The sequence below is a fragment of the Doryrhamphus excisus genome, chromosome 19 (assembly GCF_030265055.1).
Source record: "Doryrhamphus excisus isolate RoL2022-K1 chromosome 19, RoL_Dexc_1.0, whole genome shotgun sequence".
Taxonomy (NCBI): domain Eukaryota; kingdom Metazoa; phylum Chordata; class Actinopteri; order Syngnathiformes; family Syngnathidae; genus Doryrhamphus; species Doryrhamphus excisus.
The window spans coordinates 14,186,200-14,204,195 of NC_080484.1; the positions used below are offsets into that span (position 1 = coordinate 14,186,200).

At 45.6% G+C, this 17,996-nt stretch overlaps 1 protein-coding gene across 2 annotated transcripts in view; it reads right to left on the reverse strand.

Annotated features, from left to right (window-relative positions):
* LOC131107634 (1-phosphatidylinositol 4,5-bisphosphate phosphodiesterase beta-4-like) overlaps positions 1-17,996 on the reverse strand; it is a 44,546-nt gene that overhangs the window by 20,731 nt on the left and 5,819 nt on the right. For both annotated transcript variants that reach the window (XM_058057847.1, XM_058057845.1), the window contains exons 3-6: positions 13,942-14,002; positions 3,802-3,898; positions 681-761; positions 501-560 (exon numbers count right to left, since the gene is read on the reverse strand). In XM_058057847.1, coding sequence (XP_057913830.1) covers positions 501-560; positions 681-761; positions 3,802-3,885 — 225 coding nt within the window. In that variant the 5' untranslated portion in view covers positions 3,886-3,898; positions 13,942-14,002. The remainder of the gene's footprint in view (positions 1-500; positions 561-680; positions 762-3,801; positions 3,899-13,941; positions 14,003-17,996) is intronic.

The window sequence follows — 17,996 nt, forward strand, 5'->3', positions numbered from 1 at the left end:
TATGTGTTAGAGCTCCCAGGGCTGCTGGACAGAACCGCATGAACCTCCAAGGAGAAGCCCCCCCCTCTCTCGCCCATCAGCAGTCACAGCAACGTTGTAGCCAAACAACAAGGCGAGCTGCTATCTGGCTGCACCATCTTGCGACGTGCTTTTACACATGTACACGCCAGGCACCAGACAACAACACACGTCTGCTCGCTGTCAACAATACCAGCTAGCAAAGCCCACTCGCTCCCGGGTGGCGCCGGCAGGCTGGCGACTTGACAGCTTTGTATCGTAATTATAGGCTGGCTTGGCTGGCCATACAATACTATTATACCGCATCGTGTGAGTACACTACATATACTGTATCTAATCTACGACTACATCTACTACTCTACATACAATACTACTGTACTGCATCATGTGTACTACTGTAGATGAATACTACTATACTGTCTGTGTCCTATTATGTGATTGCTAAACTAGTACTCAATTAATAAAGCAGTTTGTTTTCTCACCTTTGGAACGGCGCCGACACGAATACTGTTGATGAGGGAACACTCCAACACCTGGCCTTCCTGCAGGAGGACAAGGAGGACATTTAGAGGACGGACACGTGACGTCTGTCATCATCTGACGTCAGCGACACTCCACCCAAACAGCATCACAACTGCTATTTCTCTCTTGTACTCGCGTACCTTTCCTTCACTCCTCCAGGTGATGAAAAAGCCATACTCGTCCACCTTCACCTGACAGTTGGGCTCAAAGATGTACGGGTCCTGGAAGAGATGAGAAATATATATCAAATCAGGTGGAAACCTCTACCAGGGTCACTTCTGGTCCATCTTTGGATCTCGGTGTCCACAATATTGGGAAAAAATGCACACAGTTCGCAAGAGCCCAAAAGACACATGGAAAACCTCTAAAGTCCCGCCTCTGCCTCCCAGCTGACTCCCAGCCTGACAGGGCTGCCATGTCATTCATTACATCAGGAGTCTGCGTTCCTTTTAGGACCAGCAGAGGAGACACACAAAGCTCCAAAGCCACTGATGCCTTACATCTCCAGCCTGGCTGACGCCAATGCAGAAAAGAAAAAAAATGTCCGACTCTTAAAAGGAAAAGTGCACTTTTTGGTGGGAATGTTGTCGATCATCCACAATCCCTAGCCACTAGTTACTAGCCGCTGTGGTGTGGCCAGGTGTCACTACACTAGGAAGGTAGTTCTTGAGCGTAACAATGTTCCTAAGAAGAATAATAAGAATGTGCTTCATATGCAGCTCACATAATAGGTGTGTCCTTGCCTTGCATTCATTAGCTGCCTCCTGTTTTTATATCTTTACAAGGCACAGAGAAGAGACAGACTTGTCTGACATACATAAGGATGATGGCAAAGTGCACTTTTCCTTTAAGAGCGAAGCTGTCACACTGTGGGAAACTAAAAGGGTTTGTCTTTGTCCTTCATGCCAAAAAAGGAAGAAGCGCTACAAAGATCCTAAGAAGTGGAAGGACAGGATGTCTTTGTCTGCTGTCTTTTTGGGTTTTTGGTATGTTTATCTCCCCCTCCAACTGTGGGTTTGTGATGTCATCATTACACGGCTTCTGTGCGCACGTGAAACCGCCAACTCACCAACTTCCAGTTCCGTGACACAAAGGTGGAAGCAGGAGCTTGACAACATAGGTGACCTTTGATCAGAAATCAATAATTTCTTGAAATCAATCATGGAGGCAAAAGCGTGTTTTCATGAAATGACATTCTTTATAAATAGATAAGACACGTCCTCTTGCATGCACACGCACATGCACACGCACATGCACACTACCTGTCTGGGCCATCTGTCACTCAGCAGGGTTTAGGTCACAGTGTATTTCAGGGAAAAAAAAGTCCATACTGTTTGTGTTGTTTCTGTGTGTGAGCGTGTGGGAGAACTTGGCAGACGCCATTTAAACAGTCGCAGATCCTGCCTCCAGCTTTCTTATTTCCCGTGTTGCAGAGGACGCGTATTCACTCATTGACTGTAAAACCCAAACGCGATGAATGAATACGAGGCCGATGAGGGATACACCCATGTGACCGGATATCCACTGACAAGCCAGAGATGAAGCTGCATGGCTATCAGCCTCCTGGATGGATAGAAAATGGGCCAGAAGCCACATTGAGATGAATGGATTGTAGAGACTAGCAAACGCTTGACAGGCCGCCACCTCAACAACGCCAGAGCCTGGGCTGTCGGTGAAAGGATTGTCACGCAAGCTCAGAAGCTTAGCACGGCTGGAAATAGCGTTAGCACGCTAGCTAGTCCCTGGGAAAGATTTTCAACACATGTACACAAGACGTGTACATTCTCGTATGATATTTATGATGTATTGTGTAAAAGCAAGACAAGGAAGAAGATGAAATGAATATCGAACCACCATCCACCAGTACCAGCCTGGACTAACAATTATACACACCCACCCATCAGATCTTACCTGTATGACACAGTATCACATGGTGAAGGAAAAAGTGGAACTGTCTATTTGCTGTGATTTGCCGAAGCTTAGAGTTAGGAGCCAGCCATGTTGGTCAAATGTTAGCTTAGGGAACATCTTATTTGGGAAGGGTGTTTCCAATCCCTCTGAGCACATATGTACACTGTGGAAGACATCTCTGGACATCATTTTTCTTCCAAAAAAACATTTTTAATCAAGCCTCCTTGTCCCCCTTTTTGCTTCTCCTGAGAGTAGTGATGTGCTGGTAGTATGCCATGATATTTCAGGAGGACTAATCCTCGTTGGTCCAGTCCCTATTACCTCCAGGGGTGTACAAGCTACACAGCCATTTACATCTTGACAAGCACAACGTTATCGGAATCAGTCCAATTAGTGGTGGATGTTTGGCATCAAGCGTCCATGATGCCTTTTTTCATGTCTTCTTCTGGGCCTGAGAGATTGTCCTCCACCATCCCTGGAGGTCACGTTGGTGGGGATTCCCTGACGTGTGCAGGAATGCATCTACACGAGGTGACACACTTTCCCCGTCCTCCTGTCCCCACAAGAACTAGACTTCTCCTCTGTCCCATTACTTGTGAGGCATCAGTGATGAAGATCAGTATTGTGGCTTCTCAACCAGCGTGATCACCGGGGCATCCACAGCAGTGCAGACAACACGCCTCTGCTCTCCTGCTTGTGTGCACGTGTCACTCTGATGACTGACTGGGGGTGGGGGGTGGGGGGTGGGGGGGGGGGGGGGTGGATGATAACATCCAAAGCAAATGACATGTTGACACCAGCGTGCAGCTGCTGCTGCAACACAGGAGCTAACTAAGCTAACCAGCACAGCAAATGTGGCCATGCGGTGCTGAAGTTGAGTGGATCTTTTTCTTTGGCGGTGGGCACTGACCTTCAGCACCCTTTCACCCTCACCTTGGGAGTGTGACGTCACGCCTGGGAAGCACCACCAATGGCATTGAAGGGGACCTTGGTGATGTTTTTACATTTTCTTTGCATATTTGCCACGCTTATCAGTCACCACATCACACCAAGCGTCAGGGGCATAACTCCAGCAGGTAGCCAAGGAAGGGGTTCATTCTGCACCTTTTTAGCTTTTTATTTGGCTTTTTGCAACACTTACCACACACGTCACTCTAAAATGTCAATGCTTGGCTTTGCTGTTGCCTTTTAGGATTGCAGCTGACATCTTTTTGCACTTGAAAAAAAGTGTCTTTCACCATCTAAGTTGGTGTGTTTTAGTATTGTGAGGCTTTGCTAGTAGCGGTGCCTGACTCGTTGAATGACAGTCGAGGAGTTAAGTGTTAGGATGGAAGCCATCCTCGTCATTACCTCATCAAACCTGTCGAAGGAGGCGCCGTCCTGCATGAAGTCGGGTACATGCTTCTGCCAGTTGAACTCATAGGACTTGGTCATGGTGGCTCCAAACCTGCCACACAAGAGGTGGAGAGAATGAGTCACACAGAGGATGAATTCCATTTGTCTGTCATGAGGGTGGGGGCGGGGGTGGGGGCTGGCACATGCTAAAATGCTAATCATGTGGCGTGGCATTGAACGAGTGTTTCATCAGCGGATTACTTTGGGCGAGGTGAGGGTGGATTGATGTGACACACCCGCACATGCCGAGCCACGCCAGGCCAGGTTGGGGGGGGGGTGTTGACAGGAAACTGATGATGACACCACCCCAAATATAGTCTTCTCTTTACGTCGCTGTCAAATGTGCCAAGCCATGCTGGGAGCACGACGCTAACGTAGTCTAGTTGTAGTCGTAGTATCATACATACACCATCTTTGTTTCTACCCGACTTGGAATCTCACTGATTCAAAAACACGACAATACTAGCTACTGTACACCCCCCCCCCCCCAGTGGACGAGCATCTTCCTTCTATCATGCTATCGTTCTATCATTCTATAATGCTATCATTCTATAATGCTAATATTCTATCATGCCATCATTAGTCACCTCACACTCAAGCGTTACTCTACCACTAGTACTACGTCCACTACCACCACTATTACTACCACTAGTACTACCACGACTACTACCTCCTCCTTTGGCCTTTACTTCAATCAAAACTCCTCAAGAGATGGAAAGCACCACACACACACACACACACACACACACACACCAAGTACACGGTCTTGGAGGTAAGAGGCAACATTTCATGCTGGAAGCCAGCATTTCCCTCCCAGGGACATGTGAAAGAGGAAGATGAGGAAGATGAGGAAGATGAGCGAGGCGGGGGTGCAGGATGCAACAAAAGCGCTGGTGGTGGTCAGGAGGAGGCAGACAGCTGCGTGTGACAGAGAGGGGAGAAGGCCACGTCTGGAGCCAACAGGGAGTGTCACAATCACACGCTGGACCTCTAAAGCCCCCCAAGGACCCCACCTTCAAAGCGGACAGGCAGCCCACATTCAAATGTAAAGAGCAGCGCTAGCAAGTGAAGAATATCCAGTTAGCAGTGGTGGATCTTAAGGAGCTTCTAGGTAGAGCTTGAAAATGAAGAAATGGGAGTGAGAAACCAAAGCAGCGTCTCCTGATGGTGGTGCAAAGGCCAACAAGCTTTCTGTCTTGGACTGTTGAGCAAGGCTCAGGAGGAGGTTACTTTCTCTCCCCTTATATCACTGCACTTCCATTCATATGCTCCACAGCCGCTGGAGACCACACATGTAAACACTGTGGAAGAACCACCACAGTGGGCGTGCGACATACGAGGGGAGAACAAGGGGGGGGAGAACAAAACCCATCAAATACACCAGAAGCTCATAAGACACCTGAAACCAAAGCACCGCAGCATTTGAAAAGTGCAAAAGCTTAGCCCGAGACCTCCGTGATATCACAGCAGCTGCTCAGAGCGTGTGCCCGAATACAGTGCACCTTGCTGGGCCACTGCAGGCGGCTGCTCCCCCTCTATACTCTGGTTCTCCTGGTAGTAGTCATGTCATGATGTTTCAATGGGACTCATCCACACATCCTCATTTCTTCCAATCCCAAGTACGCAAACTACACAAAAGTAGATGTCAGTACGGTAAAAAATGTCAGTACGGTATATCGGTCTGGAGAATATCAGTTATCAGTTTGAAAAAAAAAAATCATGCATGTAATATGCATGGAAAAATATCACTGTCAAATAAAACCTGTTTCTGAGTGCCAAACGTTGATATCACAATTCCACTTGCCATTTTGTTTAGCTGGCTAACAGAATGCTAACAAGGAGGGAACGTACATTGTTGTTGCAGAAATTTTCAACATTAACCAAAAGCACATGCTAACCGGGGCGGACGCTAACCGAAGTTCCACTGTGCGAGCATTACACGGCAGAACCACTTGTCCGCTGTATTTCCTTCACACTCCAAGAGAGCAGCTTGTTCTGCGTCACTTCTCAGCAGTACGCTTGGCCCGGCCCGTGCAGCCCCATCACAGAAGAGTACAAAGCCATCTGGGATTTCCAAGCAGGGGGCCGGGATCACAGATGTACTCGGCGTGTCAGGGGAACCAAAACCCATACATACACATGCTTAATAAATAAATAAATAAGCACCACCAGGAGAGTAGGTAGTTGACGTCATCCACTTGGAATGATTGATATTTACTCTGCCTTCCAGTCAACCAAGACTGTATCTCAAGGCACACAAATGATAACGAGGGAACAAATGCACGTTGTAGGCAACCACCATGCATCCCACAGGGCATCCTGTTGGCTCTCTTTTGGATAATGTGGAGTCTATGAAGTTCACAAACAAACATAACAACAAGAATCATGTAGTTTTTCGCGTGGACTTCATGTGTTGGCCCATATTGGACCATTTAATGCTGCAAGGAAGTATGTTGGGAGTACACAGTTCCAGAAAAAAACTACCAAGATGTGAGTCTATGTTATCTTATTTATGTCTAAGATGTCTTATTGTCTATATCTACAATATTGGGTAATAGGAGTGTAAATGTAACTATAGGGGTGTTATTTCATGTCTAGAGGGCTCTAATCATGTTAAGAAGTGTATATCGATCAGTTTTCTGTGCCATAATTATGAAAATATTCCTTTTATAAGTACTGAATCCTACTTATTGCTCTGGGGTCTGGAACTAAAGACACGCCCACCTTCAAGGAGGGCTGTATTTCTTTACGTCATGAATTATGCTGGTTATCGGTGGAGAAGCGATTGCAGCCATGGCAGACATCCTGCCGTGGCCCGCCTCTTCCAAGCGTGCCAAACATGCAGGACTTTAGGTGCCACGGTCCTGGTAGGAGTACACACCCAAAAACTGATCCTTGTTCTGCGGCGACTAAGAATCCAATTACACATGGGGTGTTTTCTGCAGGACAGATGGTCTTTTCCCATCCAAAACGTAATCCAATAGAGTTGGGTAAATTTGATAAATAATCCCAAATCAGATTTGGGATGCCTCCTAATTTAGACTAATTGGGTTGTGCTGTCCTGCCTGCCGCTAGCCTAGATCTCAGAGCTCTCAACAGAATGCATTAGATAATACTTCCTCAGCGACAGGGAAGCTGTCCAATGGCAGATCTGGGAGGCGTGAGCCAGCACGTGAGGGGTGAGGGGGAGCTAGGGGGGGGCGCGCAAGGTCCGAGCCCCCTGTGCAACCCCTGACAAGGAGATAATTGCGGCAGATAGGAAGCCCGCGAGGCCAGGCCGCTCCTCGCCTCCTCATCTCCGCCAGCAGCCAGGAGAACACCCAGCGGTCCCACACCTCATAAAGCAAAATGAGGCTACATCAGTCAGGCAGTGAAAAGGTTGAGTGAGGACGCCTTCAAATCCACATGAGCTGTTGGTTTGAGGATGAGTCTTCTTTGGCGGGCCTTACTACTGTACGCCATGTAGAAGTACTTGTACACCATACTGTACATGCTCTGCAGTCAGACACGTCAAAGGTTACTTCAATCTGCGTATGAAAACTCAACACACACGTCCTTGCAGCAGTTCTTTATGGTTTAAAAGTCACACGTACGTAGGGATGCGCCCATACATCGGCCATCGATCGTCTTTGGACGATTACCCTAAAAAAATGTGACTTTTGGGCAGTGAGATTTAGTCTCATGGCAGCACTGGCCAATCATGAATACATTGACAGTTGTCATGTGATTGGTATTGACTGATCTCACCCAAGAATGGCCCGTATCGGAATTGGCATCATAAAACCCTGATGACGCATGCCGAGTTCTAAACAAGCAGTCTACTTTTTGGAACGTCACTTATAATGCTGGGAGGGGGCTTCAACCATGAGCTGCCATGAGGATTGATTGATTGATGGCACTTCTAAAAGGCCAGGACTACGCTGCTGCGTGGTCACTGGGTTAATCTAGAGGTGCACGTCCAGCTCGGGAAGGGGGTGTGGCGGGGGAGGAGCCAGCTGGCGTCGCATTCGTAGGTGCCTTGGCACAGGAGGAGCATAAAGCAGGAATAAGATCCGTACAAAGCCTGTTTATTCCACTTTGGAGAACGGGACGATTGGTGGTGGTTTACTTTATTTAGCATGTACTTTATGTAAGTTTTTAATATTTGATGATGATGATATGCCTTTATTCGTCCCTCAGTGGGGAAATTTGCATGGGGGGGGGGGGGGGGGGGACTCCAAACTAGACTCTTAGATGAGTACAGTGTGGAACTGTTAAAAAAAACCTTGGCATACAGGTAAAAGACATTGTTCACACATATAGACACAAGACCAGCGCCACGAAGCGTCTATTTGCATTATCGGTTAAAAGAAATCAGACAAGCCTACTTTAAAGGTGTATCACAACATGCATGCAACATTTGTTGCTCAAAAAGTGAAAACGGGGCATTCCATGAGCTGTGCTGATCAAGGATATGATGAAATGATCACAACCTACCACAGCCGTATTTACCCAGCACGGCACGTCTTTAATGCAATAAGAGTCTTTATGACACGATAAGACCTGTGTTGTCTCAGCAAACGCCACATACGCCAGCACAGTCAATGCCGCTGTCTCCTTGCTGCTTTTTTATGCTTCGCGTGGTCGGTGAGCAGCAGCAGCAGCAGCAGGCTGGCAGCAAAGTAAACACGCGGCAACAAGGATGGACAGCTTTCACGGCATCTATAAGGCCTATTTGGCTAACGATCTGGTGACTCTTGGGTTTGTACGATGATAGCCGGACCACCTTCTTACTGTTGCAGGGCTGCATATAAAATAGCAAGGCAATGTCTGCAGAACCCCAATAATGCAGCTTCATAGGCTCTGTCGCTGTCTGGCCTGTTGACAGCATTTTGTGTGTGTGTGTGTGTGTGTGTAGTACGGTATATATGAGGTGTCCCAGTGTGACTATTTGTCTATGCTTACAGTCAGTGTGTGCTCAAGTGTGTTTTCTTTAGCCCACTTGGGGCTCTTTGCTGAAGGAGTGACAGTCAGTGGTAGCCTGCAGCTTCCAGCACTGACTCCTAAAGAAAAATACTTTTCTTAAATAATCCACTTTGGGATGCCTCTTGACCTCCAATTTCTTCACTCTTTAAAGCCGTATGCTTGCAAGAAATGATGGAATTGGAAATAATTTCTTTCATGGTCACATATATAAATAAAATATATATATATAAATAAGGTTTTTAAAATAAAACATATATAAAAAAAAGGTTTGAAGATGTCTATAGACATCTTCAAACCTTTTTTTTTTGTTAACCATGCATCATCCCTCACAATATCGTGTCTCAATTTGCAACATCTATGGCTCTGGAAGAATACTGTAATGAGAAATATCTTAGCAACTCAAACTTTACATAATGTTTTTTTTCTTGTTCATACTCTTGTCTTTCTTATTTCAAATAAACCTAACCTAGATCCTTGCAGGGCACTAAACGTACCAGGTGGCTCCACCCGCTTTATATCCTGGCCCTACCCATCACCAGGCCAGGCGGCACACCAGGGTGCTCGTAGGGTGTGTCCCAGCACAGAGCATCTGGTCTATAAAGGAGGAGGATGAGGATCGCAATGACAGCCACTGTTTATGTTTAATCTTTCTGTGTGTCACAAACATGCGTTCTTGAGTTGGGAAATTACGGTAATTGTAAAATGCTTTTTTGGTAAACATTACATTTGCAAGGGAGGTAGATGGATACTTTATTCGTTTCTGTGAGAAGTTCACGACTGAAACAACAAAAGCATTGCACGCACTCTAAAAAAAAAAAAAAAAAAGTAATCCTCACTTGTGTCTTGAAATCTTGGACTGGTGAAGAGGAGAAGAATGTTCTCTTCAAGATAAAGTGACCCAAGGCCTGCCCTGTTCTTTGCCTTTTATAGTGCACACTCACTCACTGCTCTCGGGTTGCATAGTTCATGTGGACATCAGGTTGAAAAAAAATGGCCAACAGAGCCTTAGCATGCATGCAAACATGAAACATGAATGATTTGACTCTTTAGTGGATGAGTCCTATTCAAATACAGCTGTAGGGTTCAAATCCACCATCAATCATATCCATCCTGCTGGGGGATGGAAATGACTCGGTCAACACACACACACACACACACTAAGAGCTCTATATATAGTCATTACTACGCACACCCTGCCAAGTTGTCTTCTACAAAGAATTTAACACATGGCTGAATGGATGGAGCACCCCCCTAATGAATGATGGCCTACGGCTTTTACTAAATACAGGATATTAGACTACAGTGTGTGTGCGTGCGTGTGTGTGTGAAGAGAGAGAGTACTAAGTTGAAGGCAATGCTCTGTGAAATGCAATGCCCTCCACCTTGTATACCAGCGTATACCTCCAAACGTCCAACATTTGGAGCCAAAGTTCATTTAGCAGTTAGCTAAACGTCATTCCTATAGTACAGCTGTGTTCGTTTTTCTTGACAAAATGTTCTTGTACTGGTCTTCCACCCGTGCAGCAAGTGTGACTCACAAAGACGTACCATGGTCAAAAGGCTTTGGGCAGCAACATTGCATTGTACTTGATTCCAAGGCACATCCATTAGCCATCTATTCCCACTGTGGCGTGACGAGCCTACTTCAAATAGTACTCTCCATGTGAGGAAACAGAAGTATGTCCTCCTCGCCACACCGCAAGGTGTTGCCGGCACACAGCGAGCATGTGGTGATGGCTTCATATTCATATCCTAATCTTTCCCGCAGGCGTGTGAGGACAACCGCGGCTTAAGTCTAATCTCAAGCACAAATGCGTTGATGTCGGACTCGGGAGTTGACCAAAGGTGGTGGAGGGACACCAGGGAATCTTTGGACAAAGAAGTTAGGTAACTGGCCTTTGCCTGCACACAGCGAAAACACCACACTATCCCCAAATTACTGTTACATCACACACACACACACACACACAGCTATGTGGGCTTGTGATGAATGTCTCTGTTAGACCAGATTAGAAGGTCAAAAGTTCACTTTGGTTCACTTTGCCCAACGACGCAGGATCCTCTGCCCCACGTTTGACCAAACATGGACAAAAACCCTAAACATACACATGAAGGACACTCTTACACACACACACACACACACACACACTCCAACAGAGTAAGAAGTCTCAGATGTTCACTTCAAAGCTTCTGCATATTGTTGTCCAGACCTGCAGTCACTAAGGGCTTCATCACAGTCCAACCTGCTCCCTCACGCTTTTTGAATGAAGGAATGAATAAATGATGGCTGTTGGTGGTAGCCTGTGGTCTCTTATTCTGTGTAGAAGTGCTACGTTTTCACCTGCTTATTTCGTGCTTCTTCCTCACCACATTTAGGATAAATCAATTGGAGGCTAAGCAGTTAGCTCGTTTTACAGTATTGCTACGTTTAAAGCGGTGGCTGTCCCTAGTGTTACTTCAGGGATGGTGTAGCCTGCACACAGCAGTACTAGCAATACGTTTATGTATAGCAGATGCACGTCAGGCGGGCATGAATACAACCATCAAGTAACAAACGTCATTTCAAATATGACAAGGGCAAAAAAAATAAAATAATAACTGCAGCCAAAAATGAGACTTGGGTCCTACATTGGACACCTCAGCAGTAAACCATCCCAACGTGGCTCTCGTAGCTCTCCATCCAACACACACCACAAGCAAAGCACCACGGCATAACCCTAGCGAGGAAGAAGAGCTATAAACACATGCTTGGGAGCTGAAGCCCTGGGGGAGGACAGGACGAGGAGGAGAGGATGAGCTGGACCAAAATAAAGGATTTCTCCCTTTGCCCAAATAAGTATGCATTAGTGGGGAATGTGCACCCTCGCCAGCGGCCAGCAGCCCAGGAGCTGTGCAAATAGAACATGGCCATATAGAGGGGAGAGCTTTACATGCCCCCCCCCACCCCTCCAACCTTATGGGCTTGCACAAGGTAACAAGAGTCACAAGGACATGGCTTTGGGACCCGAAGGTTGAAGGACTGGTAACCATGAGGGAAAGACTCCCCAAGGATCAGAGAGTGGAAGACCTCGTGACCACAGGATGTGAGAATTTAGCCTTTAGTCTGTTGCATGATGCCACCACACACGGGCACCAGGGATGGCAAAGAAGAAAGGGTGATGATAACCATAGAACAGGAAATAGAACTTACAGACTAATGTATGGGAAATTTGAGACGAAGTACGGACCTACTGCAAAAACATCCTCGAAATTACAGGAGAGTGCTCCTGTTTTTAAGGACCTACTGCAAAAACATGAGTCAAAGATCCTCTATATGACAGGAGTGTGCTCCTGTTTTTAAGGACCTACTGCAAAAACATGAGTCAAAGATCCTCTATATAACAGGAGTGTGCTCCTGTGTTTAAGGACCTACTGCAAAAGCAGGAGTCAAAGATCCTCTATATGACAGGAGTGTGCTCCTGTGTTTAAGGACCTACTGCAAAAACATGAGTCAAAGATCCTCTATATGACAGGAGTGTTTAAGGATGCACTGCAAAAACATGAGTCAAAGATCCTCTATATGACAGGAGTGTGCTCCTGTGTTTAAGGACCTACTGCAAAAACATGAGTCAAAGATCCTCTATATGACAGGAGTGTGCACCTGTTCTTAAGGACCTACTGCAAAAACATGAGTCAAAGATCCTCTATATGACAGGAGTGTACTCCTGTTTTTAAGGACACACTGCAAAAGCAGGAGTCAAAGATCCTCTACATGACAGGAGTGTGCTCCTGTGTTTAAAGACCTACTGTAAAAACAGGAGTCAAAGATCCTCTATATGACAGGCATGCGCTACACTTAAGGATCCAAAACAAATGCTCTACATCAGGGGTCCTCAACCAGTGGACTGGGGCCTGATACTGGTCCGTGGGCGGGTCTGAAACAGGCCGTTTCAATAACTACTGTGAATTTTCTGTAATCAGTTTTAGAAATATGGGCCATTATTTTAGTGAATAAAGGCCCCCAAATATGAAAACTGAAACTCCAGGCTAGTACTGGTGGATTTCATGTTGTTCCTGCCATACTTTTATACAACGCATCGTGAATACATTGCATAATATCACCATGATGTATGACAACTACTGGGTAGCCTCACAGTCACTAGTCTTGGCCACACGTGAGTTGAAAAATGGGGGCTCATTTGGATGGCCACTTGTCATTACAGGATGACGATGGTGGCTCCCTCAGCAGAACCAGTGAGAACCAGTGCGCTATGACTGTCCTGTGGTGTCATTAACATCTGTTGAACCCGCGTGGTGTGGAGTAAGAATTCCAGTGACAAGAGGACGTTTGGAGCATGAAAGGGAAGAAAACTCCCGAGTGCTTCCCAAGCAGAGCAGGACTAAAACCTGGCTGGCAAACACTCTACAGATGTTGTTCATCTATGATGACACAACTGGTCGCCATGGCAACACAGCAAGGCCAGCCACAGCCTTGAGCTCGCCTGTTTACAGCGACATCACACACACACACACACACACACACACACACACACACACACACACACACACACACACACGCACACATAGCAGACTCAACAACAAGCACACACACAACAAAACATTCCAGGCTGTGATTTGCACCCCAGTGTGTATTTATATTGATGGGAAGGGGATTCACGAGGCCACCCGGACCAAACGCTCCCCTGGGCCTTGACACACATTGCCTAACACATCATTAGACACACACTAAGCTGTGTTAGCGTAAACATGTCTTGTTTTCAAGTCCAGTTACTGACAAGAGTACAACAGAGCAAAGGGTTGAGTAGCCTGCTGTTGCTCACAGACGCACTTTTAAAAGTGGTTTCAATTCATCAAAACAGCAGCACCCACAGAGGCGGCTCCACAGATTAATAGAATATTTCGGTAGTTGGAGCATAAAAAAACTGTTTATGACTTTCTTAATAGGGTTGGGCAATATGGACCTTAGCAAATATCACCATATTTCAGTATGTATCACAATATGACTATAGAAAACCATATCAAACCAAACGATGGAGTGTAATGAAGGCCGAAGAGGATAAGACAAACAGCTACAGTTATTGTATTCATTCCTTTACTCCAGGCAAGAGGTTGTTGAGTGTGTGTACTTACCTAGTGACAAACAGCAAAAGGAGGGGAAGGGGGGGGCGGTGAAGGACAGCACTTGGCGAGTCTAGGAAAAAAAGAGGAAGAAAAACAGTCATGGATGTGGTTAAGGAGAGAGAAATGTCGGTGGTGTGTAATGAAGCTGCTGATTTCTTATTCATGAGAGTAGTAGTACATGAGAACCCCCCTGTGTCCATCCTCTATTATAGGAATGGAGATAAAGTCCATCATGACATCATCTATTCCAGATCTAGCTCGCTGTTCCCAAGCACCGGGCATGGCGGCTCGCCACACGCTTCTATAGCTTGGTTCTCTATCCAGCTGCACCGCAGCACAGCATGTGGTCTCTCTATGGTGGCCGAGAGCACCTGCTGGCATCCACCCAATGGGAGCGCCGTAGGAGATGCAAAGACCAGCACCGTCCCCACAGGTATGCTAAGATGGGACACCGCCACGTACCTGAAATAGGCTCTTCTAAAAATAACAGTGATGTTTGTACGCAGCGGGGCTCTCGGAGAAGAGGAAGTGGCAATAATAAAATTGCTGGCGGGAGATAAGGTGGAGATAACACTCTGAAACACCACCGACACGCACAACAGGCCCAGCAAAGATAAGCGTCGGATTGAAACGTTTGTTGCAGATTGGAGGAGACCAGGGGCCACTCCATTCTCACGGAGGAAATGAATCAGTGGAGATGTTTCGTGTTTGGAGCCTCATCCTCGACCCTCTATGACAGGGGTCTCAAACATGCGGCCCGCGGGCCAAATGTGGCACGCAGGACACTAGTTTGAGGCCCCCGCCTTGATATGAAAGTTTAATGTTAGTGCGGCCCGCGCAAGTTTGATATGGATGCTGTATGGTATCATGTACCCAGAAAAAATTATTACGTTTGATTCATGTTCATGTTAAAGGTTAAATAACTGTTAATAGTTATCCTCCCTATCCGTGTGGAAGTGGTAACTTTTTGGCTATTTAAGTTTAAAGGAAATAACTTGAAGGCTACCGTTTAGGTCGCTAGCTCTCTAGTTTGTGAGTTAGCATGTGTCTCAAGACCCTGCAGTTGCACAATATGTTGTAAATAAAAAGAGTATAAATGTGACTATAGTCGTGTTTTGTCATGTCTACAGGGCTCTAATAATGCTTTGTTCATTTTAATCTGAAAAAAATAATTTGTCTACCCACCAACTATATGTGGTTTCTTAAGGTTTTATTATTTGCCATTTTATTATTATTATATTTATTTATTTATTACCGATTGATTGATTTTCTTCATTCTTGATTTGTTTATTTATTTTTCATCTTATTTTGTGTAGAAAAATAAAAAGTAAGATATTTGAGAACAATGTTTTATCAGAGATTTTCTTGTAGAAAATCGAAACCAAAGCAAAGTTTATTAATTTTTTTGTTTTTAATAAATGCGTTTTTTTTTTTTGGAAAACCTGATGAGGCCCAGCCTCGCCAAGACCCTAGCTCCAGTGGCCCCCAGATAAATTGAGTTTGAGACCCCTCCTCGATGAGGCCTTGATCCCACGTGTTGAAGGCAGACCTCGGCCAAGGCCTAAACGTGTACCTGATATGGCCGCATTCCAGTCCAGCCCAGTAGGTGGCGCTCTAGTTGCCCATGTCTTTACACCTTATCTCTGATTTCGTTCAAAAAAGAAAAATAACAGGATTTTGCATTTGAATAATTATATTTGTCTTCATTTCATTTAAATGTGAATTAATTTACTTCATGTTATTGTTTGGTTGGATTTAATAATGTTTTAGCATTTAAATAGCAAGTACAACGATTGTACATTCATTCATTTTCTACTGCTTATCCTCACAAGGGTCAGAGGTGTGCTGGAGCCTATCCCAGCTGTCTTGGGTGGCCAGCCAATCACAAGGCACATATTGACAAACAACCATTCACACCCACATTCATACCTTTGGACAATTTAGAGTGGCCAATGAAGCTAACATGTTAGCTGCAAGGTTTGCTGTTAACTTCTTTTGACACGTCTAGGACTTCATTGGACACATTGGAGAGTGTTTTGTTGTTTAATGCTTTGCTATTGCAAGGGGTTAACTTCTTTTTACACTTAAAGTGCCAAAATATGCCTTGATAACAATGTTGACTAAACTTTGACCTTGGAACTCAACCCTTCTATTTGCGTTATTTGCCATGGGAAAAAATATCTCCAGCACCTCGGAAGGGATTGAATGTACTTTTTTTTGCAGATTCCTGCCAGCTAAGAAAGAAAGAAAACAAGCAAGCAGCCAAAGGAAATGAAGAACAGCTGGCTCATGTCCTCCGCTTGGCCCAATGTGACCTCCAGGGAAACTCTTGAGAGATCAATACAGCAAGAAAGCAGGGCGAGGGAGGGGGCTTGGTGGTCTGAATCCCAAATACTGTACCGCTTGCTGGACTTAGAAGGAAGCGCAGTCTTAAAAGAGGAGCGAGAGATAGAGTGTGAGGTAACCACCATCAAACTACTGTACATATGTTCCCTCTTCAGGAGCCGGGCCCCGCCCTATCCTGGCCTGTCGTGCATCTCTCTGTGGGACTCGCCGTCGGATGCTTTGCTGCCAGGGACAACTCCTGTCCTGTTGATTTTGGCCCCTTGAAAGTCGGCCATCTTGCTGTTTTATGACATAAGACTCCTCTGGGACTTGAAAGCTTGCCAAGCAAGCTGACTTGAGAAGCGCTGGGGGAGCAAAGCCCTCTGCTTGGTGGTGCAGCTGCATCCCACTGGGAGAAGGTTGCGGAAGGTTTCCAGATTGGAAGACCGAGAGAGGCTTTTCTATGAATACATCAATAAGAGCACTCTGACCTCCAGCCAGGACCACGGAAGGTGCTTAGGTGTGTTTGTATTTTGGAAGCAACAAGATGAAGATTCAAGAGGCCCAAGTGGAACGAATACATGACCAAGTAGATGTGGGAACAGAAGAAGAACGCCTGCACATCAATGTCTCCATTTTTATTCTGTGAAGCTGTCAGAAGAAGATATTTCCCGAGGGCCATCAACACTTGGAGAAAAGATGCAAGGTGAGACGTAGACTTCCCTTTCCGTTCTTTCACTGCGTGAGGCAGCCCGTGAGAGTTTCTTGTTCAGGACAATCATGTCCACATCTATCCCAGCACCCTGTGGCTAATTAGCCATAGCAGCAGGCACACATATATCACGTAGACCAGTGTTTTTCAACCTTTTTTGAGCCACGGCATGTTTTTTACATTGGAAAAATTTTGCGGCACACCAATAATCAACATTATTCGCTTCTTTCAGCTTTTTCCTGATTACGGACTCGCCACGGCAGATCCTTTTGATCCGCATACTAATTTAACCAACAATGTTACAAAATGTCACCACTACCTCTCACGTGCATCACTAAGTCTATTAGAGGAACAAGGCAATCAGCTACGTGTTGCCACACGGACAAATATTACATTACTCTGCCAGTCTTTACACCAATGACATAATATTTGCAGAAAATTATTAATACATGTTAATTAAAAAAAGTAATATTGAATAATTCCTCACGGCACACCTGACGATTTCTCACGGCACACTTGTGTGCCGCGGCACAGTTGATGAAAATCACTGACGTAGCCAATAGAAATACAGACATCATCAACAATTAGACACAAATAATAGTGTTAAAAGTGGACAAAAATCATACAAATAGAGTGACTTCAATGTGTCAAGAATAAATCTAAATTATTTCAATTAAAATGTAAAAAGTAGTAAATAATCCAAAAACAAATGAGTTGACCTCGATCACACATTGACACCTTTTGAGAAGCCAAGTTGTTACGGACACGTTAAGTGATACCTGGTTCCTGTTTCACTCCCCAAATGGGACGGAATAAAGTGGCATTGAGTCCTCAGTGCACCGCGTGCTGTGATGGTCAGCGCTTGTAAACGTAATGCCCGCCCGCTAATGTATTCACTGCATACGTGCGGCCCACTGCGTTTGTTTTAAATGACATTCCACAAGTGCGGCTTGCTGCGGAATATCTGCCACTGCTTGGGGATCCATTTCTGTTTATAATCCTCCCATGTGCGAGCGCTTGCCGCAGC